Source organism: Tyto alba, unplaced genomic scaffold (assembly GCF_018691265.1).
Source record: "Tyto alba isolate M040663 unplaced genomic scaffold, T.alba_DEE_v4.0 Super-Scaffold_20000042, whole genome shotgun sequence".
NCBI classification, from domain to species: domain Eukaryota; kingdom Metazoa; phylum Chordata; class Aves; order Strigiformes; family Tytonidae; genus Tyto; species Tyto alba.
Genome location: NW_024881293.1, coordinates 8,033,038 through 8,057,306, shown reverse-complemented (window position 1 = coordinate 8,057,306; position 24,269 = coordinate 8,033,038). Strand labels below are relative to the sequence as shown.

The window sequence follows — 24,269 nt, the reverse complement described above, 5'->3', positions numbered from 1 at the left end:
CCAATACTGCAAGTACCGAGGATGAGTTATTATATTCACACATAGAAGAACAAATCCAAAATTTTATGACTCCACTGGAAAGATCTTTATAGTTTTCAGTGGGTTTTGGATTAAGCCTTCCAAAGCTGCCAAGGTGATACCCTGCACTGGCCAGTGGCTCTGTGGTACCTTAAATATATGAAGAGAAATACCGAGAAACTCATGGTCACCCAAAGACACTGCGAGCTTGCTAGGTCGCTGTTGGAGGACGGGTGCTTTGCCCTGCTCCAGGCTCCAGTCTGTTCCCACCGGTCCCATGAGAAGTCTTCCTCCCCAGTTTCCAAATGAAAGTTGCCCAGTTCCTGAAGCAGGTACTACCCCCTAGACACCAGTCTATCCTCTGCACAGAGTACTTGGTTCTTGCAAAGGGCTCAGCACCAAGCACACTGGCTGCATTTCAGGGGGGTGCTGCATCCCAGAGAGGGGACAGCACCCACGGGGTCCTCCCACAGTTTTGGAGGGGGGGGGAACACAGATCCCCCTCTACCCCAGCCACCTGCTTTGGCTTTAAGCAACCAAAGGCTGCAAATCTGAGATGTGTGAGCTGCATCGGTTCCAAAAAGCGTAAGGGAGGTCACACGCTTGCTCACACGAAAGATAAAATCGAAATAAGCTAGTGCTGCTTTGCTATTGTAAGCCCATTGCTGGTTTGCCACCAGTAACATGCTTTGATTAAACAACATCAAATGGTTCACTTTTACATGCGCTGTTCCACATTTTAAATTGTGAAGGATCAGTCTTAATTGCTAAGTTTGACAGCTTGTCTACTTTTCTCATTACACACTGTAAGCTGTAAGGTACCGCTAAGTTAATATTCCAAGCTGTTTCTGTTTTGAACATATTAAAAGGGACCTTATATCCAAAGCACCAGACAGCATATGGAGTTCAGCTCTCCAAGCCTTGGGGTAAAACTGCTAGGGGTTATGCTGGACCACTGGAGATGTTGTAAAAAGGAAATTTTGCAAGGTACAGTTCCAGGAGCTGTGCTTGCTTGTGTTTCTCTGCACAGTGGTTACCGGCAGAGCAAATGAACCATAGACCAAATGCAGAACTCCGGATAAAGTAACAGTAATCTGCTTTTGTGTCCCATTCCAGATGTATTTCTGTTCAGCTTTTAATTCGGAAATTTTGTGGCATGAAGTGATTTAACAATGCACTTTTAATGACCCAATATATATATATATATATATCTTTTGTTTCATTTTTATTTACCTTAGCAGCATACTAAAATGTAACCAGCATACTTCAGTTTTTTACATTATATTTTAATTAGTGTTTTTATATATGAAAGACAAAGACACTACTCAGTACAAACACACATCTACTGTGCTGCATTTCCCAAGGCATATAATTTAATACCCAGAACACTAAGTCTCTCTCCATCAAAATTAATATTCCCTTGCTGGGTACAGGCCTTGGTCCATCTGGTAGCTGGGTTTTAAGATCTGTGTGAGGAGAGAACAATGTTTGTTGTTCTTTTAGAAGTAGTTAATGTTTTATAAACTCATGAAACTTCACAGAAGAATTACTATCACTGTGAAAGTAACTCAGGGCAAGCAGATGTGCCCCACAATTAATTAATTCTAGGTGGGGTTTTTGTTTTCTTTTCTTTTTAATAATCATATATTCAATAGGGACAATGTAAGAGAAAAGAGCAGGACTTTTCCCAAAACGCAAGCCTGAATACAGCCCTTCTTAGCACTGTGTGTTGCTTATCCAACTCTGCCTATATATTTTCCTGTGCATTTTCCTGGTGAAAACCCTTCCCAATGCCAGCAGCAGACAGCCCTGGCAGTGAAGATGACCACTTCACCGCAGCACAAAGCCCTGGGGCGGGGGATGCTCAGAAGCACGCGGGAGGTGGGGGGGCAAAGCTGCCAGAGGTACGGAGGAAAGTTCAACATGAAAACCACCGAGAAAAAAACTCCCACATCTGCCTGAACTAATCCACTGACTCTTCCCCCGCTCCTCTCCCCAGGACCCCTGCATGGTTTTTGCTTTATCCTCCTCCCCCGACTCTGGCAGCACCGTTCCGCATCGCATTTGGGCTGGGAAAGCCTAGAAGGAGCAAACACAGATTCCCCCTCAAGGAAAAGCTATGGTTCAGAGTTCCTCCGGGCTGCAGGTTCAGGGTTTTAGTCTCCATCCATAATGGTTTGGCCATCTACAGTTTTAATCCTGTGCAACATTTATGGAACATTCCTTTCCTCCTCCTCTGAAGCAAGTGCAAATACTATTTGGCAAAGGGGAACTACCCACAAGGAAAGAGTTCCTCAGAGCAGTTGCACTAGAACTTGAACTAACCATAACATAGCACATCTGAATAATACTGAGAAAAATATATAAAATATGTTATGGCATTAAAAGTTTAAACATCATAAATCTTCAGTGTGCTATTTACTAGGCTGAGAAGGTGATAGAAACAACATTCTGAAGTGGAATGAGAAAAGAAAAGAAAATGTAGTATGGAGGCCAGAGTGCGGCAAAATCCCCTGAGACCTGGCTAAAAATGCAGCTTTAAAAGAACCATTAGCCTAAGCTTTGCATAGCCACGGCTGGTAGAATTTACCTACCAGCACCATAAACACACACCTTCAGAGCAAGCCACTTAGTTAAAACCGAAAGAGATAAGAATTTAGAAGAGAAAAAAAATCAGGTCAAAATTAGTGGCAAAGAATATCATACAAATAAAATTAGGTTCTCAAAATATGCCATTGTGAGGCCCTGTTCCCTTTGTGCAACTGAAGCACTCCATCGCAAACCAGGGGATGTGAGGGGAAGACTAACAGGAAACAGATTAAAATTGCCAGCTACAAGATATGCTCCAACATTTGCCAAATTTCAGTATAAATTCAGAGTTCAAGTTTAAATCCAAAAAAACATTTTGTCAATTTTCAAGTTGGAACCTTGCTAAAGTATCAGATTGGTTTGAACCTCTTTCTACATACATGGTTACTGATTTATGGCTCGCAGGCTCTGCATTACATTTCAGCAAATAGAATATCTAAGTAGTTACTGTGTAAAATATTTAAACAAGCAACTGCAAAATTTTGCAAACTGTCAGTCCAAACCATGGAGAAGTTATATGGGGGCTGTGACTGCAGAGAAATATGGTTTCTTTCTTTTGTTTTCTGGAGGGGGTGATTTTCTTTTTTTTCCTTCTCTCTCTCTTTTTTTTTTTTTTTTTTTTTTCTTCTGTGGATGGCTACATATGCAAACTTTCAACAAGAAATCAGTAAGAATCTGAATTGTTTGTTGATTGGAACTGGTAATTTATAGGAAGCCTTGTAAAACTGTAAAATTACTTTCTTCACAGAACTCCTGTTCCCTTAACTCTCTCAGCAAACACTGTTTACCAGCTGAACAAATTATAATCTGTATAGTAATGCTGCTATGGATCAGAGCTACACATACAAAACCTCGAGACACTCCTGACCAGTTTCGCTACACTGACATTGAGCTGACGTTTCGCTTGACATATTGTACACGTGGACAGAGTTTGGACTGGGACTGCAGACTTTTCCTCATGCAAACTAACTTTATTTCAGTTATAATTCAGAACAAATTCAATTTTCATCTGTAACTGTGAACTTTTCTAGCTTTTGTAGCTTCAAGTCAGCTCATTAACATTACTTAGACATCGGTTTTATAGTTGAATTATACTATGTTTATACTGTGGAATTCCATTACTTAATTGCTTCACTACTGGAAATTTCAGTGGGGTTCTCATTTTTCGCATAAATCTTGAGAATAAACATGTTTCTGTACTTCTTTTACTTAATTAAGTGCATATTTTATAAAAATAGCCAACATAGACAAATTAAGCAAAGCATCATTTGTTTAATCAAATGGGAAACTCATGCCACATGTAAATGGTGAGAACTTCAAAAGCTTTGGCATTTGCTTCCGGTAACTGCCAGCGACTAGGGATTCCTCCAAACCATCCAGACCTGTTCAGCCGATGAAAAACCTGCACTGGGAACCGCTCACACAATGTTCTCACAGTAAAGCCAGCCCCAAAACACATAAAACTGTGAGCCAGGTCCCTGCAAAATAATACGCTTGGTCTGAAATGAGAGGGGTGGGTGTGTGGATGTGACACCCTCTGTGTGAAGGGGGGAAGGAAGCTGTGCGTGCCCAGTCTGTCCCTCCTCCTCCTGCCAAGGGTAATTTTATCAGCGCGTTACATCCCAGCGAGCAATCCTCACGTGGAGCATCTGCAGTTCCTCCCTGATGCATCTCTGGGTTTGTTTTCTCAAGGCTCTTATCTAGATAAAGTGTAGAAGATCCATTTGGTTCACTGCAGTGCTGGGGGTTTGGGTTTTTTGTTGTTGAGGCTTTTTTTCTGTATGTAGTAACTCAGTACACAGCCAAGTAACCGGGTGACGGGGCTTTAATAAAAATCAGTCAGTAGCACATAGGGACAATATCACAGCGCTTTCCCTCTCCTAGTGTGGAAACAGCAAAATGCAGACAGATATTCTTGGAATGAAGGAGACAAGCAAGAAATGAAACTGAGAAGTAACAGGAATAAACACCTGACATTTAGGTCAATGGTGAAATTATTTTTTCTTTTAACAAATTTGCTTCCTCCTCTGTACAGAAGTTTTCACAACTAAATATGTTTGCTTTGATGGTTAACAAGGGATAAAATAATGCCTTAAAATTAATAATTACTAAAATTACAGTACTTCAAATTTTAACAGATATTTTGGATGACACAAACTAAAGAAAAGAGGAATACACAACAAAACCAAAAAAGATGGATTTGTTACCAAAGTGAGAAAGATCTCATCTCATTTTAGCTGTGCATTCATTTTAACTCTAACTTCTCTTCTTACATGTCTTTACAATGTGTAGTTCAAGGTACAAGAGTAGAACTTGGGCTTTCTCTGCAACCATAAAATAAGTCTCAGAATTAATTTCCCTGACAGACAAGGAGTTTTGCCTTTTCAGGCTGGTATCTCTCGTCATTCCAGCTGTCCCGCCCCTACAAAGCCAGTTAGATGTTGCCTATTTATTGCATAGTGCAAATCAGCTCCGTAGCAGCCCAAGAGACTGTTCCTAAAACTCCAGTACTTGACTTACAAGAACTCCTTTTGCCAGAAGCTGCTCCTACAATAATTGTGTAGACAGAACGCATTCAGAAGTAACCTTTAAAATAAAGATGCTTTCCTTGAATGAGTAGAGAGCACTGAACTAGGAGGCCTTTACAGCTCATTTCCCTCTTTGAGGCTGTATCACCCCTGATACATCTGCCCTGTCCGTCCTCAGAGAAATCCTGCCCTGGGAGCCAGCGCGGTGTGTTTAAGACTTACAAATATGTTTACTGAAAGATCCTATTTTGAGCAACCTTTTACCCAAACATCAAAACCGCTTAGAAATTATCACCTGTCTTGTCAGAGAAGCAGCAGCTCAACAACACAAGCATCTGGATTCTGCATTTGTGTCAGCCTTAGTAGCTGGCACTGCACATCAGCCTCACTCATCGCTTTCTGAAACACAGCCAGATTTTTACTTCCTAAATGAAACCTGCCTGCACAGTGACATTCTGTTTCACCAGAGGCCTGTAGGAATTGGGTGATTTATGGGAACCAGTTACTCACACTCGAAGCCTGGGCTAAGTAATAATCAATAATTTATCAATATTTTTAATATGACATTATGGACTCTGATTTTTCTTCCGCTGAGACATCTGTAGGACCACAAATAACCTCCCTACGACACAGGAGGAAGATCTGGCCTCGCAGGACCGACCTCCGAAATAAACGTCAGCCCAGCCCCGGTCGGTGCCGGGAGCAGCAGCTCACTCTGTGCACTTGCAACACACCAGAAAACTCCGGGAGCAAAGGCTGGAGCTTTCACAGGGCATCTTCACGTATCCAGCAACACAGCACAGAAAAAAAAACAAGAGTATATTTTTGACCTTTCTTTGATAATAAGAACTCCTTGAAGCATGTGGATAGCAAGATATGCCTTGCTTCCCAATAGCTCTGACGGTACCAGAAAGGACTCGATCCTACAGTAGGTGCCTCGAACAGCAATTGTTGCAGTCTTTTAATATTTCAGGTGCTACAAAACTTGTAGCAAAGCATTTCTATTTCAGCACAGGAGAGAAAGATGAAGAGGAATAATAATATTCTTGAAATGTTTGTCTTAACAAGTACCGGTTCTTGGTTCCCAGGGACAAAATTAAAAGGAAATTGGACGCACAGAAGTAATGATTGTAGTCTGAAGGAATACGAAGCCAAATATCTCTCTCATACAGATACACAAAATTATGATGATTTTTTTCCTTTCTGAATACAAGTAGAGAATTTCCTCCCATGGCCCAGACTATAAGATCAGCACTTCTACCATGTGTTTCCATGTGCAAACTTGAGTCTGGCAACCAAAATTATTGCAATTTTTAAGGTATTAGAAATTAAAATATCAATTCTAGAGGACAGGAAAAAGAAAAAAAAAAAAAAAACACAAACTGTTTCACTTTGATCTGAGTGACATAGCTCACACACTTCAAAAATCAAGTTTGGTTTTCAGATGTTTATTTGTTTAGTTTTAAGACTGCAGTTAGCAGTGAAAACAAACAATCCTGAATCTCCCAGGCCCAGTTTTGGAGGATCTAAGGTCACAACAATTTCAGCTGAATTTAAAAATGGCCAGTGCTTCACAACACAACTTTACACCGTTTAAAACATAAACCAGCAATAGATTTTGGAAGTCAGATAAGAAAGGGCAGTGAGAAAGATTTGGCAAAAAACTGTCTATGCAACGCAGAGAAAAATGTGCACATAAAATAGCTATTTTGAGAGCAGTGCCTTTTCCTCCGTTCCACCCCCTATCTTTAGTCTTCCTACTCTCTTGAGAGCAAGGAGTAGGCAGGTGGGAAAACAGAGGACCATAAGCTCGGGCTCCATTACACAAATGTTTCACTCCAAGCACAACTTTACCCTTGTAAATAATGCCACCTGCTCTGAAATACACATTTGCTGAAGAGTTCAGGACCAGAATTAAGACTGCAATCATCAAAACATTCTTCCTAGTTCATCCCATCCAATGTGGGTATTTCATTACATTGTCCCAGCAACTCCCACCCCATGGGAAACTGGGGATTCCTCATTTTAAACTCAAGTCCACTGTACCTGCAACACCCCGTATTTACCATCATTAAGCTACCTACAAGACACTGAAGGCAGAAAACCTTGTCTATGGTGCCTCATTGTCTGCTTCTGATACTAAAATCTTTTCCTTTGGCTCTGACACCTTGCATTAAAACTTTTGCTCTTCACCAGCTGTAATCGTAAGATCTCATACACTAATTAATCGAACAACATAGTGCATTTTTGACCTACAGTACTGAAAATAACAAAAGGTGATCCGATGAACCAGCAGACGCACTGGTGAGTTTTTCCCTTTCTTGACAAAATAGAAACCAGAGAAATTAAACCCAAGACAGTTCCCCAACACATAAATCCCCAGCAGGAGTGGGCTGTGGTCCCTCTCGACTCTTCTGCCCCTGCCATGGTCCACCGAAGCCCTGGGCAGAGGGCACGGCTCAGCAGCATCAGCTGCGTTCAGCGGATCTCAGCTTGGCCCACCACCTCTTTTCATTAGCTCTCGCTATATAATCATCATTGTACTAGCGCCTTTCCAAATGGGAAATGAAACACCAGAGAGTACAGTATTTCAAGCTGGATGCCAATATGCCTACTCCAATATCATACTCCTATTAATAGAGAGTTTTGCACCTTGCTGCCATGGCATATTTCTACTTCCAATGTATATTTTCCCTCTACTGAGATATGATTTAAAATGGACTTAAAGACATCAGAAATTGAGACATGAAAAACCTCAATGCTTTCACATTTAGCTCATGTGTTCTTAGTGATGTCGACAATATGAAGCCTTTCCTTGAATGCAAAAGCAAGGGGGATTACATTGCCTAAGTGTTTTGCTGCAATCGGTAGGGGTTTTTTACGGCAGGCTACCTTAAAGATACAGAGGCACCACTTCGCCATACAAAAGTGACTCTTTTCCAAGAGTGCTGTAATATCTGGAGTAGTCCCCAGCCTACCTTTACCAAGAGAACATTACTACATGGTGCATTTTAAAGAGAACATGACATATAATAAAACTTTTATTTCCAGCAGGCTAGGTTGCTTCCTACACATCTGTGCAGCGAGTGGTGCTATACAACAGTGCAGTGGGGGTTTTATTCCTGACTGGCACGTGACTGCAATGAAACGTTGATACTTCTCGTAAACCCCAAAATGTTTAACATGTTGGCACAGAGATGCCTTTAATCTCATTTCACCTGTAAAGTCCTCCCCCCCTTGAAAAAAGCTCTTCCTCGTACAGAAACCATCCGCAGTGCGTAAAGTAGCCAGTGGCTGTGGCTTTCAAAGCAAACCCAGAAGTATTATTCCATTTTCCGCTGAATAAAAGTATTGAGGTTTCTTTGTCAGAGAAAAGCGAGGCTGGATTCCTTTATCCCCCTGCCCTTTCTGCTCACAATGCCATACTCTGTTTGGTGGGCCAAGGAGGGGTGTCTCCCAGGAGATCCCAACAGGATTCAGTCTTCTGGTAATGGACTCCTAATACTTACTAGAACCATCAACCTCCTCCACATTTCTCTTTGAACGAGGGTAGTCTGTCAGGAGTGGGAAGCAATTTAAAACCGCTGGTAAAGAGAGAGCTTAGGTAGAGAAGAAAGAATGATTTCTTATCAAAGCTGCCAATAGAGAAGACCCAGGTGGTATGGCAGAGGGGGATCCCAAACACCTACCTCCAGCCCAGATTTAGCAGATGAGATTCAGTAACAAACAGTGGCTTTTAGCAGCTCAACACAACCTTCAGAGGGTGACGATTAACACCTCAGCTGGGGGGAGAGGGGCGGAAAGTAAGAGCCTAAAGTCCTGGGAGGTTTGCGATGCTGAAATTTCCTTCCCCGAAACAAGAGATCCACAGGTTGGCTGTATGATCTGCGCCTGACATTTCATAAGGGGTGTCAGCTTCAAGGGTCTCTTTAGAGACTTTTCATAAAATATTTTATATACATACGTACATGTGTGAGAAGACCCAGACAGCGGGAAGCCACAAGAACACGTGGCACACGTAGTCCTTAAGAGTGATCATTAAAGGAGCTCCACAAACCCCGCTGGGACTGATTTCCAGGCGCAAAGAGGATAGGCACAGCAGACTTACTTTTGAATGATTTTTTCAGTTTGGATCTTGGTTGTTGGGCCATATCAAAGAGGTGGGTCAAGTTATACCCTCTGAGAACTGCCCTGCTCTATTTCATTTATCATCTGAAGTGAAACCAAATTCTCCTTTCCTTATTTCTGTTGTGCAAAATAAAAGCAGTTTGTGTAAGAAACAAGCAAATTTTCAGAAATAAAACATTCTCTCAGGCTTTGCTTTCACCAAACAACTGTGTTTCTAAAACATCTACACAGGGAGATGCATTTTAAAGCATTATCTTTGGACAGGAAACATCCCAGACTTTAGTACATACAATTTAGAGTTCTTCTAATACCTTTAAGTGTGTGTGGGGGAAACGTAATCTGTTTTGATAACTCTTGACATTAAACAGTGATAAATAATTAAATATGTTTAACTGTTTCATTAACTAAAGATAGATAGATTGAGAGAGCTCCATAGATAGAATATAGATCAAAAAGATTGAGACTGGCTGTAAATTCCCCTGATGTTTTATGACACCATTTGTATTCTGTCACTCACTAGCTTTATGTATAGTCCAAGCTGTGAACTGAATACCCCATTCAGAAAGCCACTCACTCTGCATGTTATTGCAATTTAATATTTTCACACACAGACACATCATTATCTTGGAACCTGACACTGCAAGGAGAATTCGGTAATTTTTCCAGAGTGCTTTTTTTTTTGTTCTAATGTGAGCACTGAGGCACAAGATTGATCTAAATCACCACTCCTCCAATATTTAGTCTCTAGATAGATAGATCAGCAGGTAGATGTGTTTTCAAGGATTCTTCTCCTTTCAAACATGTATGATGTAATTTCATTGAAAGAACTAAAAAGAAAGATTAAGAATCTGTCATTATCAACAAGAAGAATACCCCTCACATAGTTACAGCTTGCCACTGTGAACTAGATATAGAGATACAAACTGACAGAGAAGTCCTCAAAGCTATCTCTTCAGTCTCCAGTTATCGAAATGGGACTATGGAATCGCATCATTCCACTTGTGCTAGAATTCTGAAGGGGCACTAGACAGACTTTCCTCCAGGCTGCTTGAGAAGAGTCAGACATACAGCTCTTCAAATTATAGGTTAATGAACCCCACATTTGTTTATCAATATTTTCAAAGCCAGGTCACATCAGAAAAAGGACTTTAGAAGTAGAGACAAAGGCACGGCTGATTTCATCCATGGGAATAGGTATATCTTATACCAGACCCTTGGTAGCTAATCATTAACAAGCACTGCATACAAACTCAGCTATAAGAAAAAAATCTTTATACACAAATAGCTTGGATATCCCAAAGAGTTCAGTGCCTTGAGGACCTGCTCCAAAGTCCAGCGAAGTCAACGGAAAGACTACCATGAACTTCAGCAGGTTTCGGGTTCCGAGGCTGCAGTGCTGCTTTTTGCAAGTGTCCAGCTGTGGTGAAGATTTCCTTAAGACAGTGATCAGCTCTACGAGGTTAAAGGCAACTTCCATTGTGGAATTCATATTTCCTGGTCTTGAGTTAGACATGAGCCTCACTTTGCCCTGGTATGCCCTCAGTATTTTCATTAGGAAAGAAAGGAGGGTTCCAAACCAAAGCAACGCTCCAGAAATCGTCCACAGGTTCTTGTTTCCTTCTCTCCCCCCACCTCATTTGCCGAAGTACCAGCTGCCTCACTAAATGATGGGGGGGAGGCCGTTCCTCTGAGCTGTGTTTGGTCTCCGGGTGGGTGACTTGGGCTGAGTTCCTGACCTGGGGCAACCTCAGTTTCCCCAGACAGGCCAAGCAGGTACTTCTGCCTCAACTGTCGTTCTGAGAAGCAAAGTTCACCCCTATAATGCAAGTCACCCAGATGACGCGGCCACAGACATGCAGAAGAGATCCTTAATAGAATTAATTCTGTGGCAAGACATTCCTCTGATTAATGCCCCAAGACTTATTTCACAAACTGCTACTCAACGATACTTTAAAAAAAAAAAAAAAAGCAAACAAAAAAACCCCAAACAGTTACTGTCCATTGGGTAAAAATAGATTTATAGATAGGTATTAAATATGGGCTCCTTTTCCTGATCTACTGGAACAGACACTGCTATTATGAAAAATCAATATTTAGCTAGGATATCGACTCCTGGATCATACAAGAAACTTTCTGGTTATGGCCAGAGGCTATGCGTGTGACTTTGCACCAAGCCTCTGTGTTCTTTCAGGACTTGGAGATCTACACTTTAACTGAAGCACTACCCAAAATGCTGTTTTATCTGAAGTAGGAGTTAAAAAGTAGTACATAAGTTTAAAGAGGAAATTAAATACACACTTTGAAACATGTAGGCCTTTGACATCTGTATCATCCACCTCCTTGCCTGAACAGCTACAGAGAATCCAGAAGTGAATTTTCTGGGGCATATTTAACAGTTTGATATCTATTTTGCTTCACAGGTGCATGCTTTTTTTTTTTTTTTAAGTAAATAATCATAAACCCCAGACACCAAACTATTTGAGGAAGCACTAGAATTTACCTAAAGGGCCTTAACTGCACAGATACTGTACTTGTCTGGAAAAGCACACACCTCTGAATGTCTGAGGAAGCATCAGTAGCTCGCGAGGCTTTTCCTTAAGGACACATCCATGAAGTTAACCGGGATTTCCTGAAGGCTCACCTTCAGCCACCGGCCCCAGGCAGCTGTTAAAATCACTCTTTAATAGATACTACGGTGAACCAAAGACAAAGAACCAAATTCTGTTCTGAACTTTATCTGGATAAATACTTGAAGACTATTTTAGCAGGAAGAATTTAAGAACTCCCAAAGTAACACAGATCTGGTTTTTATTCATTATATATGGGATATATGAGCAGAACTGTTTCTGAGCAGAGGGCTTTTCAAAGTTCTCCATGAGGTATCAACTGCTTTTTAAATATGACTATTGTGCCATGTAGGGATTTAAATTTATTTTATTCCTATGTGATAATTCTAAAATAAAATATACGATCACTTGAAAGTTGTGCATGTTCTTTATTTCACATCTATGTAATAAAATATAAAATGAAACCAGTCCTTTTCTATAAACAGAAAAAAAAATGGTAAAACAATTTTGTACTACATGAACTTCAAGCACAGCCATTTAAAAATTAATTTACATGATTGAGCCCAAAAGGTCCATTCTCTGTGAAATAAAACCCACTAAATACTATCCTGAAAAGAAAGAAAATGCCAGACTACATGTAAACAAAAGCATTTTTTTTATAAGCATCTGAGATGGAATAAAAGATTTTTAGCTAAATCTGAAACTTGTTAAAAAAAAAAAAAAAAAAAAAGAAAAAAACTGATCCAGTAAATTCAGCAAAAACATCCCAACGACCTCAGTGGGAGTTGGAACAGACACGGAGATCATTAACGAGACATTTATCCAGAAATCACAATGACAGGTATGCATATCCCTCCCATTTTACAGACGAAGTAGCTGAGAGTAAATTATTTCCTTAAGCTGGTAAAGTCAGTTCATCAGTTTAGCAAAAAAAAAAAAAAAACAAAACACCACCATAATGTGTGCTTTTTCTGCATCTCAAACCAATCCCTGATCAGGTAATACTGTTTCAAAATGCTCAAAGTCTGATGTTTTTTTTGGTTTAATAATAGCAGCACAGGACCCCACCCCCAGTTCCACTGCTGCACAATTCTACAACTTTTCCATGTTCTGAGCAAAACTTCACATCCAACTTTCCATATTTCCTTACAGCCAACGAATCATATGCTCAAAGCACAATAATGCTGGGCTGAGAGAATAAATACACGTGCTAAATATAGCCCTTACACCAGAGGCCAGCTCTTGGTGTAGGGTTGGCCCGAGCCTGGTCCTGTGCTAAAGCCCAGGTAAGGCTGCTCAATGAGGAAGGGTTACATAGCAGCGAGGGAAAAGGCTCTTTCCCCTCGTCCCATAACTTCCCCAGAGCCAGGATGGGGAACCAAAACCCCGTCCTGGTCCCATTCCCGCCCTCGCTACGTGGGTCCCTCCACCTTCCTCCAGGCCCAGGTGCTTCCCCAGCCTGACGAGGGAACCCACACTGAGCTGCTTTAGTCCCCCTGAAGTGATTTTATATCAAGTAGGAAATAAAGCTGATTTTTTTTTTCCCCCTGTAATACCAATAAAACAATAACTCGATATCACTTCTACCAAAATGCTACTGCTATAAAGTTAAAGATAGGGAAAAGAAAATTAACTACTGTTTATGACAGCAGTGGAAGGGGCAAAAAAAAAAAAAAAAAAAAAATAAAAGCACAGTGCGTGCCAGGGAACAGATGGCTTATGTCCAATATAGCCCATCTTCTGTATATTACTTCTTTGGGAAGGAAGTCCATGCCACTTTAGAAAATAACAATCTGTCTAAAATATGCTAAGGTTATATAATTGATCATTCCATAAGTTAAGGAAAAAAAAAAAATCCAAGCTACATTTCTCCATTGGATATTGATCTGCAGATGCTAAAAATGAATCCCCTTAAATCAGTTATATACCAATATTTGTATATTTTATGCACATATGCACAAAATCTCTTGGGTCATGTCCTCAGCTGGTGAAAATTAGTTTCATTGATGTTGATACTGATTTACATGAGTTGAGGATCTGGCCTCTCATTTTAAAAAAAAAAAAAAAAACGAATTTTGTCAGTTTAACCCATTTTCACAGAGGAGAATTAGGCACACGTGTTCTGCTGAACATTACTCACTGATTATACATGCATTTTAACCCGAAACTGTGCGCACTTACATGTGAAAGACATACGTATTAACAAAAACAGCAGAGAACAGTTTTGTGGCTAAATCGTGGTATCTGAAAAATACCTTGCCTAATGAAGTGGAGGAAATACAGTTGTGAACCAGATCAAGTGCCAAGTTCTGCCCCCCCAGTTGGGGTTAGAGTCCTGCTGAGCCCCGGGCTGCTCCGCACTGCTGCTGGCGGGCTGGATTTGGCCCTTGTTACAAACCTCACAGAATCACAGCAAAAATCTCTTTTCAGGAACGTACCAGAGGAGGGATGCACACACCCTCCCCCCTCTTGCCCTCCCACCCTCAGAAGACCAAAGAAACACTCGGAACGACTCGAAGACGATGCTGAACACCGGGCAGCGTGGAAAGAAAAGCTCATAGAAGGGGGAGGTGATGTTTGAAACGATGCTGAGTTTCACAATGTTCTTAGTCTGCGCTGCCAGGAAAAACTGCTCCTTGCGCTTGCCTTGCCCAAAGCTAGGCTTGCAAACCGGCACAAGCAAATTCGGCTGGGAGAGCACCCCGGGAAAAGGCGTTTCACTCAGGACTATCAGTGCATCTTCAAACTGGGGAGCTTCAGACAAGCAGGCGTGGATTTTCTACAGGGGAAGCAACCTATGAATCATTCAATAAAACATACACGCGATAATGAATAGCCAACCTTCTTTGGTGGTGATAAGATATTTTAACTGAAAACATCAGGGCATGTTTAAAAAATGATTACAAATTATTTTAACAGTGTATTTGCAGAGGGTTATAAAAACAGCTATAATATTTTTGTCTTGGATTCTAGAATTACCAGTGTGACAGCTAATGCAGTAATGATTTGTTTCAAATGCCAGTGTTTAAGCTGTATAAAGCTGATTTTATACATTTTTCCAGTAGGCCGCATTGTAGTTAATGAAATTAAACACACCAATCGCATTTGTCCCCAGGGGATGAGGAACTGAACACGCCACTGGTTTATTTTTTTATTAAAATAAATTGCAGCCAGCAAGATGGACTAATTGCATACAGAATTGAAAAAGAAACATTCCATTGATATAATTAAGCCAATTTTCATGGACAAAAATAGTTATAGTGGATATAAAATAAGCAGAGCATTCACTACAGTTTGACTTCTCCCCACCCTCTATATTTTGTACAGAACATTAACTATTAAACAAATATGTATCTCAAACGGGCTGACAGTGTTATCTAGTAATGATGGCTAAATTGATCCCAATAACTGACGCCGGGGCATTGTGTCTCAGAGCTTTGGTGAGAGAGTTCGTAAGCCAAAAAAAACAGACCAGCAAAAATCTACCCCATCAAAATATTACCTTAAAGCAAGACACCTGAAAGATGTAAAACTATCGAGACAAAAATAAATCACCACCCAGTTTATTTTGGTCTAACATTTCACCCCAAATGCTTGTGCAGTCACTTCTTTTTGGAGAGCTGCGGTCCAACCTCCCCCAGTTTTGTCCATGGTATTGCAAAAGGCGAATCGTTAAGAGAAGATGAAGTCTTTTCAACAGAGACCAAGATTTACCGTGATAGAAGCATTATTCTGTGGCCTACTGGAAATAATTTGGCTGTCTCAGTCCATTTTCACCTGGAAAATGTCTCCCCAAGAGGACCAGTGGCCTTGCTTGCAGTACAAGAGTGGCTTCAGCAATACAAAAAAAAATGCCTTACTAACTTTCTGTCATAAATTTGGGTGAAGCACATCTTTGAGGGGACACAATGAAAGCTCATCCACCCTCTGAACAGAAACTTTAATTTTTCTCACTGTCCTGCACACCAAGTGCTGCTGAAAGAGCAACCGTGAATTTGTACCTTCGCACAGAGAAGCGCTTTACTCCATAAAAAAGGAGTTCAGATTCTAGCCCTGCTACCAATGTTAAGCACACATCCTGACCCTTACCACAAGGAAATTTCCTCCCAGTTACAAAAAAAATAAATAATAATAAAAAAAAAAAATGCAAGCTGCTTATTCAGGGTATGAGCATTCAGAAGCACGAAGAAGCACACTTATTCCAGGGATGAAAGTCATATTTCATTTTTATTATCAAAGAGGGTCACATCATTCACTGAATGAAGAGAAGGAAAAAAACTCTTCAGGACAGGGACACTCTGTTACAGATTTGGACGCTGTATAACACACAACGTACTGCAATAAAAATAAAAATAAACAGCCCGTGAGTAGGTAGCGATGATGCATGAAAATCCATTAAGAAAATAAAAGAAATAATAAGGTCATAGATCTTTTTCACTACGACATCCCTGACCTGAAATTCCTCCAGAAAAAAAAGGGCATATTTAAGATCAGAAAACACAGCAGTAATTTTGGTGTGGAATGCTGTGGAGTACTGATATATCAACAGGCTGTTATCCAGAGAGTGGAAACAAATGTGTTTGCATATATCCTTCAGATGTCTTCACTCTTAACTGCAGATGGACACTGGGTGTATACGTATTTATTGATATGCTGGTTACTTACTCTTACAGGATTAAATATATCTTTTGGGAAACAGGCATAAGAAAATCATTATTCAGCTAAGATTTTGATCCTTTCAGTTAACATTCAGAATTGCTCGAGTTTATCACTTAAATAATAGCTAACTGGAAAAAAATAAACATATCCAGTAATAATGGGAGAGCCATCGAGTTGTGGAAACAAAGCATGAGCTTGCCCGGGCCCACAGAGAGCACATACAGTCTTAAATGCCACCAGCCTTGCACTACAGAAAAGGCCTAGGGTGTAAATGTAGATTTTTCTTCCACTAAACAATTTCACACACCAGAAGTTTACTGAAACAGAGGAGAAAAGGAAAAAAAAAAAAAAAAAAAGGAAAAAAACAAAACAAAACAAAACACAAAAAACACCACACACACAACAAAAATCCACAAACATAATAAAGAGAGAGAATGCAAATTTTACAGTTAGAGGGGCAAAAGCAAGTCTGAAAACCGTGGGCTCTTTCCCTGCTGCTGCCCCGGGAGCGGGCCAGGGTCCCCCCCAGGCATTGCCCACACTGCCCGCGTCCCTGGCCACCCCCCGGGACATCCCCCACCATCAGGGTGGCTCCTGAGCCTCTCCCCTTTAATGTTTGCAAACTTCCTCAGGCCTTTGTCTTTGAAGCACTGCGTTAAATAGTACAGCACTTTTATAAAATATATAAGCTGCAATAATCGTAGCCGTAATAACAATAATAATACTTTTCACTCAATAGGGCCTTTCCTTCTGAGAATCTCGGGGTGCTTTACAAACATGAATGAGCACAGCCACGCCGCAGAAGGGCATTTCCCTCTCAAACAGAAGATCCCCTTGTCACTCACTTCAGGTATTTGGGTCCCCAGCCGTGCAGCCCACGGGCAGGTGTAAGCCCTGTTCAGGCTGGAGCACTCCTCCAGCACCGGTCACGGAACGCTTACATCCGACTAAGGAGCTGGGGTATTATTACCGTGAGCAACAGCGATGAATTACACTGCTCCCGTGTTGTGAAATCCTAGCTCCTGCACTGCATTTTGCCTAGAAGCGAGTGGAGATTGTGTCCGCTGCAGGTATGCTCGGCTTTCTCCGGGTTGATGGTTCAGAATCCTGCCCGTTCCAAAGTCTTATGATACCAGTAATGTGTGACTGAGCCGGGAACAGAAGAGCGACTCTTTGCTCTTTCTGACCTCAGTGTCTTCCTCAGGTATTTTTAATAGCAGCCTTTAGAAATATGCTTGTTTTCACTTCTTCCCCTTCACTCATTAAAGACCTAATCTGCTATTGCTGAACTTGAACTTAGACTGCAGTTCCAACACAAAGTCTAAAAATAAGGCAGCTTTATTTGTTGTTACACAGTTTTTAAAATACAAGTCACAATTTCTGCACTTCACATAGTGGTTTGTGACCATCCAGTACTCATGATTTTACTGTGTGTTACAAGACCTTTGTATGTGCATCGTCAGCTCAACAGACAAATGCATCTGCGCAGACACATTTTGCATCGGCGCAGTGGTTTTGTAGGACACAGGAATTTAGTGAAATTGGTATAATGTACCATTCTTCAACGCACTTTATAAACTTACATTTCTATAGGCACACACAAATGCCCAGCGATGTAAACACACGTGGATAAACACACACACCTCCCCCACAGACTGCACGGACACCCACAAGCATTTGGCTTTATCGCAGGCCAAAATTCAATCCCCAATTTCTGCGTCTCCTTTAGCCTTAGCACTTTGGCACCTTAAACCTGCTGGTCTGCGGGCAAGTTCAAACAGTCTCCCACGTCAAGTAACCAGTTCATTCCTCCGGTTTGCCAAGTTTCTTCCCAGGACGAGGGAGAAGGAAGCGCTCCGCAGGTCTTCCCTCTGCACTTTCTCAAATAAATCAAGCAGGGAGGGCGGGTGAATTGATAAATTATATATGTAGAATTTGGATTTTTTTTTTTTTCAAGAATAAACTGATCTTAAATCCTTGGTAATTTTTGTTGAAGCGCTAATTACACATCATCTTAATTAGCGGATCAGCCCCCCCCTTCCCAGCCCAGCATCGCTAATTGCCTAATTGAACAGATCCGGGGCAGGGCGGGGGAGGGCGAAGCAGCCGCGGCTGCCGGGACCCAGCGCCAGCGGCCACCGCACCTGCGCCGGCCCCGCGCAGCGCTGCCCCCCCGGCCTCGCTCCGAGCCCCGCGTATCCCCCGCGCAGCGCTGCGCGGCCCCACCGTTGCCCGCCGGGGAGCCGGTTTGGCGAGCGCGGAGAGAGGCCCGGCCATCGAAGAAACGGCCCGGGGCGGGTGGGGGTGGCCACCGAGAGCCCCGCACGGCCGGCCACCCTCCCGCGGAGGCTTTTCGCGGTTTGTGCGCCCTTTCACAAGAAAGCGGCTGGCTGGGAGCCCCTTTCCAGTTCGGGCCCCGGGGGTCGGGGTAGAAACAGGTCAGGGGAGGCGGAAGGCGTGGAGATGTAAAAATAAAATAATAATAATAATGATAATAATAAACCTAAACGCTCGAAACCGCCATAAATTTTCGTCCTCCGCGTGTCCCAGTGTTGGAAGCGCCTGTTCAGTCACCGGCGCGGCGAGGAGCGGTACTCGCACTCCAGCCTCCGCGTTCGCTCCCCTCCCGCTCCCTTTCCAACCCCTCCATCTCCTCAGCCCCAGGAAAAGCCCCGCGGGACGTGGGCAGCCTGTCCCCTCCCGAGGCGAGGTCTCAGCCCGGGGACCGCGCTCGGCCGCGGCGGGCAGCGCTGCACCCGCGGCCGTTCTCCTGCCAACCCCGGGAGGATGCAACAGCTCTGAAAACTCAGGCTTGAAACTTTGACTTTGTCAGATTCTCAGTAGGGAAAAGCAAACGGGACTGTAGAACGACTGGCCACCGTTTTCCAGCTCGAACATTTATTTAGAGCCCGCGAGCCAACAAATGCCCATCCGTGTGTGCTTTGGAATTATGTTTGTGCTCTGTAAACGTAATTCGGGGATTTCGAAAGGAAACGAATTCGCTTTGAAACGGGCAGCGCCAAACTCGTTTCTCTGCCGCCTCTCCACCTTCTCACGAGCAGGAGAGGGACCAGTAGCTGCTGTAGAAGCTTCTCCCTCCTCATCGAGATTTTCTTTCCTCTCTAAGGGACGAGGCCCCTTGCCCGCGGGGCGGGGGCACAGCCGGGCCTTCTCCTACATGCCCGCTCCAGCAGACCCCCCCTCTTCGGGGCTGAGGGGTGGCCGGGACCCCTCGAAACGCAGGGCCCGGGATGCGCTCCCCGGCAGCGCCGGCACCCCGGGCTGACGCGCCTCCTCGTCCCCCTGAATCAGCTTCACCTTTGGATTTACAACCACCTCATCCGAAAGGCTCCCACCCCCGGAGGCAGCGGGGAAACGAGGGGAAACAATCCCTGTCTGGGGTTCGGCTCCGCCGCCCCCCGTACCTGCCCTGCTCCTGCCCAGCCGGCGGGGATCCCGCTCTGCCCCCCGCCCGCCTGCAGCCCCTTCCCAAGGCAGGTAATCGAGCCGGATTCCCAGGGGAGCCCCACATCTGCTTAAAATATTGTCCAATGGCATGAAATTCTACAACACACGGTGGGTTTAATACACTGCACGCTGCTGGCTCGCATACCTGCTCGGCCGGCCGGGTGCGTATCGCTTTACCCCGGGATGCGCAGCCAGGCGGGAATCACCGCGGGTCCCCGCCGGGGCGGCCGGAGCGGTGCTCGGGCAGGGGCGGCCGGGCTCCCCGGCAGCAACTGAAGCTCTCACTACCTTGCCGATGTAAATACAGCAAGATCCGTACACTCGTGTCCGTGTTTAATCTGTTTTGCAAATAAATACTCCTGGGATATTGAAACCTTAGCTTTAGACTACTGTTTTGAACTGTGATCCCTAAAAAATCCTCAGCTGAAACCCCATAAACCGTTGGGCCTTGTATTGTATTAAACACCTGATTTTAATCAGAGCTCAGCCTTCCAAATAGACACTCCAGTCCGCTCACTCAACGACCGGAGCTTTCTGAGCCGCAGCTCCTGCTGCTGAAGGGAAGTAGGCGCTTCCAGGCACAGAAGTCTCATCTCCCTAGCACTCAGGATCTCCAGGCACTGAAAAACTCGCAGTCCTTCGGCTGCGGGAGCTTACTTACCGCTGCCAGGCCAGGAGAGCTCCCGGGGGGAGGCCGGGGCAGCCGGCGCCGCTCGCACCCGCGCTCAAACGCGGGCGGACCCTGCGCTGGGCACACGGCTGCAAAACCCGATGTCTTTTGCAGGAGGAGAAACAAAGAGAAGGAGGGTGGTGGTGGTGGGGGGGGGATAAAAGGAGGAGGGAAAAAAAAAAAAAAAAAAAAAAAAAAAGGGGGGGAAGAGAAAAAACAAATGAAAAAGAGGAAAAAAAAAAGAGAGAGAAATATTCCACTCTATTCCACCTCGCTTTCACAGCTAAGAGAGCTCTGAAAATGACTCTTCTCCTTAACAACCTAAAACTATAAGTAATCACTTTTCTTCCTTAAAAAAAAAAAAAAAAAGTTATTATTTGAACGGGGGCGTTTAAAGCGTGTGTTTATTGGGAAAAAAAATCCCAGTATTAATCGAAAGACAACTTCCTGAATAGCTTCGCAGCGATGGGGTGACAATGTTGACCCCGCGAACTGCGAAACATCCCCCGCTCCGCGCCGGGAAGGTGCCGGCGTGTCCGGGCACTCCGCGGGGCGCGCTGTGAAACGCAGCCGCGGAAAGGGAAATGGTGGGGCCGCGGGGCTGCCTGCAGGTCGTTTTGGAAAGAAAAGCGCGGAGCGGCGGCGGGTGCTCGGGCACCGCGGGACTTGCCGCGGCCGCCGGCAAGCGCGGTAACAAAGCGGGTTTGGGGGAAGGAAGGGCGGGCTGAGGGGCTCTGGAGGGCAGGTTTGGGGGGGTCCTGTCCCCCCCTCCCCCCCCACCCCGGGCGGGGGGAGCTGCGGCTTGTACCGGCCAGGCGGGACAGACCCGCAGCGCGAACCGCCCGCTGACCTTGAAGAGTTGAAAAGGCTCCCGAATAACGAACTTGAATTACAAAATAAACCTTTGAGCCCACGTGTGAGCGCGCTGCCTACGCTCCCGCGGCCCCTGCCCCTGCCCCTTCGCCAGCCGCCGTTGGAAACTACGCCCAGGATTTAACCCAAAACCGGGTTTACCGGGGCTGGGGGAGCCGGCTGATCCCCCACACCCACCCCCCCCGTGGGGGGCTCCCCCCGCGCTGCCGCGACCCGCGGGGGGGACACCGACGTGGGGGGGTGTCGGGGAGCCCCGCACCGCCTCAGCCCCCCGCTCCCGGCGCCAACACCCGCGGTTTAACCGAGCCGGGCGCCGCTCTTCGCCCAAATCTTCCGCCGACCGCTACAAGTCAGAGTTTCTAGCAGGGCGCAGACTACGCTGGAACTTCGGCAGCCTCCCGATATTTCGCACCGAGCCAGAGCGAAACAGAAACTAAAGAATAATAATGATAATAATACAGTAGAGAAGTACAGCCCGGCTGCCCACGGTGCTCCGCTGCACCGAGCCTAACGCTTAATCGGCGAGGGAAGAGGCTGAGCGTTTACAGCTGGACTCTGCGGGAGCGGGGACAAACCAGCCCTGCTCTTCGCTACAAAAGCCCCGCTCTCCTCCTCCGAAAATCCAGTCTAGAAACGATTCGAAAAGAAGAAGGGGAAAAGGGTCCGGTGGAAGACGGAGGAAAAAGCTGCGCGAGACTTACGAGCTGCAATTCCACCCCCAAGTAAATTTTTAAAAATTAAAAATTAAAGACACTCCCCCACGCTCCCCTCCCCCAGACCTTCTTAACCCCCAGCTGGGACACCCGAGCTGCGTTCAGAATCTTCCCTCTGGACCTGCGAATCCAAAGCCCCTCACTGAGAGCGGATCCATTTTTGCTACAAATTTTCTTCCTTCCCTCTCCTCGATAATTGTTCCCGAGGCTAGAAGGGTTTCTTTCCACCCCCCTCCCCGGCTGCCTCTGCCTGTCTTCCCCCCCCCCCCCCCCCCCCCCCCCCCGCCAGCGTTAAGTCTCTCCGGCTCTCTCAGGCAGATGCCAAACGCAGACCTCTAGCGCCCACTATTTCAAAAGCCAGGAATATTATTTCACAAGACTTGGAACGACTCAATAAAAAAAAAAAAAAAAAAAAAAAAAAAAAGTTGCTATCCCCTTTCGTCAACTTCCAGCTAACTTTCGCTTTTCGCCCCCGGCCCCGCGCAGCTCGCCGCTCGCCCGCGGCGCCCCGCTATAGCGCGCCCGGGCGCGGAGCAGCGCGGAGCGGCGCGGAGCAGCGCGGGACGGCCGCTCTCCGCGCGCACGGGGCGGGCGGCGCGGCTGGCCGCCGCCGCGGGGAAGGAGAGGGGCTGGAGCCCCGCGCAGCCCCCGGCCCGGCTCCGCGCCCGCCGGGGGGGTGGTACGCGGAAGAAGGGAGAGAAAGGACCTACTTTTGGGCAGTTTTCTCGCCCTCGCCTTGGATCTCATCGTGTCGGCTTGTGGATTCCTCTCCTCCTCCTTGAGCCCAGAAGCAGCTACACACTATCTTCATCTCCCAAGCATTGTCAGTTTGGACACCTTCGCACATGCGCACAGAGCATTCAATCTGACACCCTCACCAGGGCCAAAAAAACTTTCCAATGTATTCATCATCATCAGGGTGGTTTTTTTTTTTTTTTTTTTGTCCTATCCTCTTCTTCAGACCACTTATCTCTCCCCCCTCCTCTCTCCCAGCACCATCACAGCCTTCCCCTGATCTGCCCCTTTAAGAAAAATCAGCCCTCTCCGCTCCTAACCCTCCGCACACTGACCTTACACACTGGACAATATTTAAGGATCAAGGTGCCATCCTATACAGAGGTGATTATCGTTATATTATTATTATTATTATTACTACTACTACTACTACTAAATAGCAATGCTGTAGAGAGAGTTTGTTAACGGATGTCATCTTGCAATTGTACATATTTTAGACATGCTTTTATTTTTAATCTGAAAAATATTTATTTACAGTAACTTTTCAAGCAGTGTCTGTCTTTATTTTCCTCCTTTTTAACCCTTTTCCCTTCTTTGCCCCCTTCGGCTCGGGGAGGGACGGGGGTGGTGGGGGTATCGCATAACTTTTAAAATTACAGAATTTGCGCTTTTGTGCTCTGCCGTCATTTCTCGCGTTTCCACCGGAGACTTTCTCCGCTCCGCACCGGCGCTGGAAAGCCTTTCCTCTTTCTACCCCGGTGCAGTTGTCCGTGTTTGTGACCGTTTTAACCCAGAACGCGACCCCCCCCCCCCCCCCCCCGCCGCCGCTCTCCTTCCCAGGACGCTGGGGGGGGAGGGGGGGGGAACGGGGACCGGCGGGACGCCTTGCGCGGAGCGCGGATCGGCCGCCGCCGCTCCCGGGGCAGCTCCGCGCTTCGGCCCCCGCTGCTGCTGTCCGAGGGGGTGGGGGGCGGGGGAGGAGGGGGCTGGCGGGCCCCGGGGTCCTCGGCTCCCCCCGGGCAGCGCGGAACTTCCGCGGGAGCGGCGGGGACGGGCGGGGGGAGCCGCTTTTTTTCTGCGTTTCAGGTGGAAGGCAGCGCCCTTGGGAGCTCTCCCGAGGGACGGGGGAAAGCGGGAGACGCGCGGACAGCCGCGAAAAAGGGGAGAGGAAGGGGGGGGGAAAAATAAAATTAAAAAATAACCCCCAAACCCCTCATCCTGGAGCGATGCCGGCGAGTCCCGCGGGACCTGCCCGTCACCCCCGGGAGCGAAGGTAGAGAGAGCCCGGGCAGAGCCGCTTTGAAGAAAGGAGCGAAGTGTA

The 24,269-nt window shown here is 45.4% G+C and overlaps 1 protein-coding gene across 1 annotated transcript in view; it reads right to left on the bottom strand.

Moving 5' to 3' along the window:
- PRDM16 (PR/SET domain 16) overlaps nucleotides 1–23,373 on the bottom strand; it is a 342,166-nt gene extending 318,793 nt beyond the window's left edge. The window contains exon 1 of the mRNA XM_033007817.2: nucleotides 22,924–23,373. Coding sequence (XP_032863708.1) covers nucleotides 22,924–22,960 — 37 coding nt within the window. The 5' untranslated portion in view covers nucleotides 22,961–23,373. The remainder of the gene's footprint in view (nucleotides 1–22,923) is intronic.
- Between the last annotated feature and the right edge of the window lie 896 nt (nucleotides 23,374–24,269).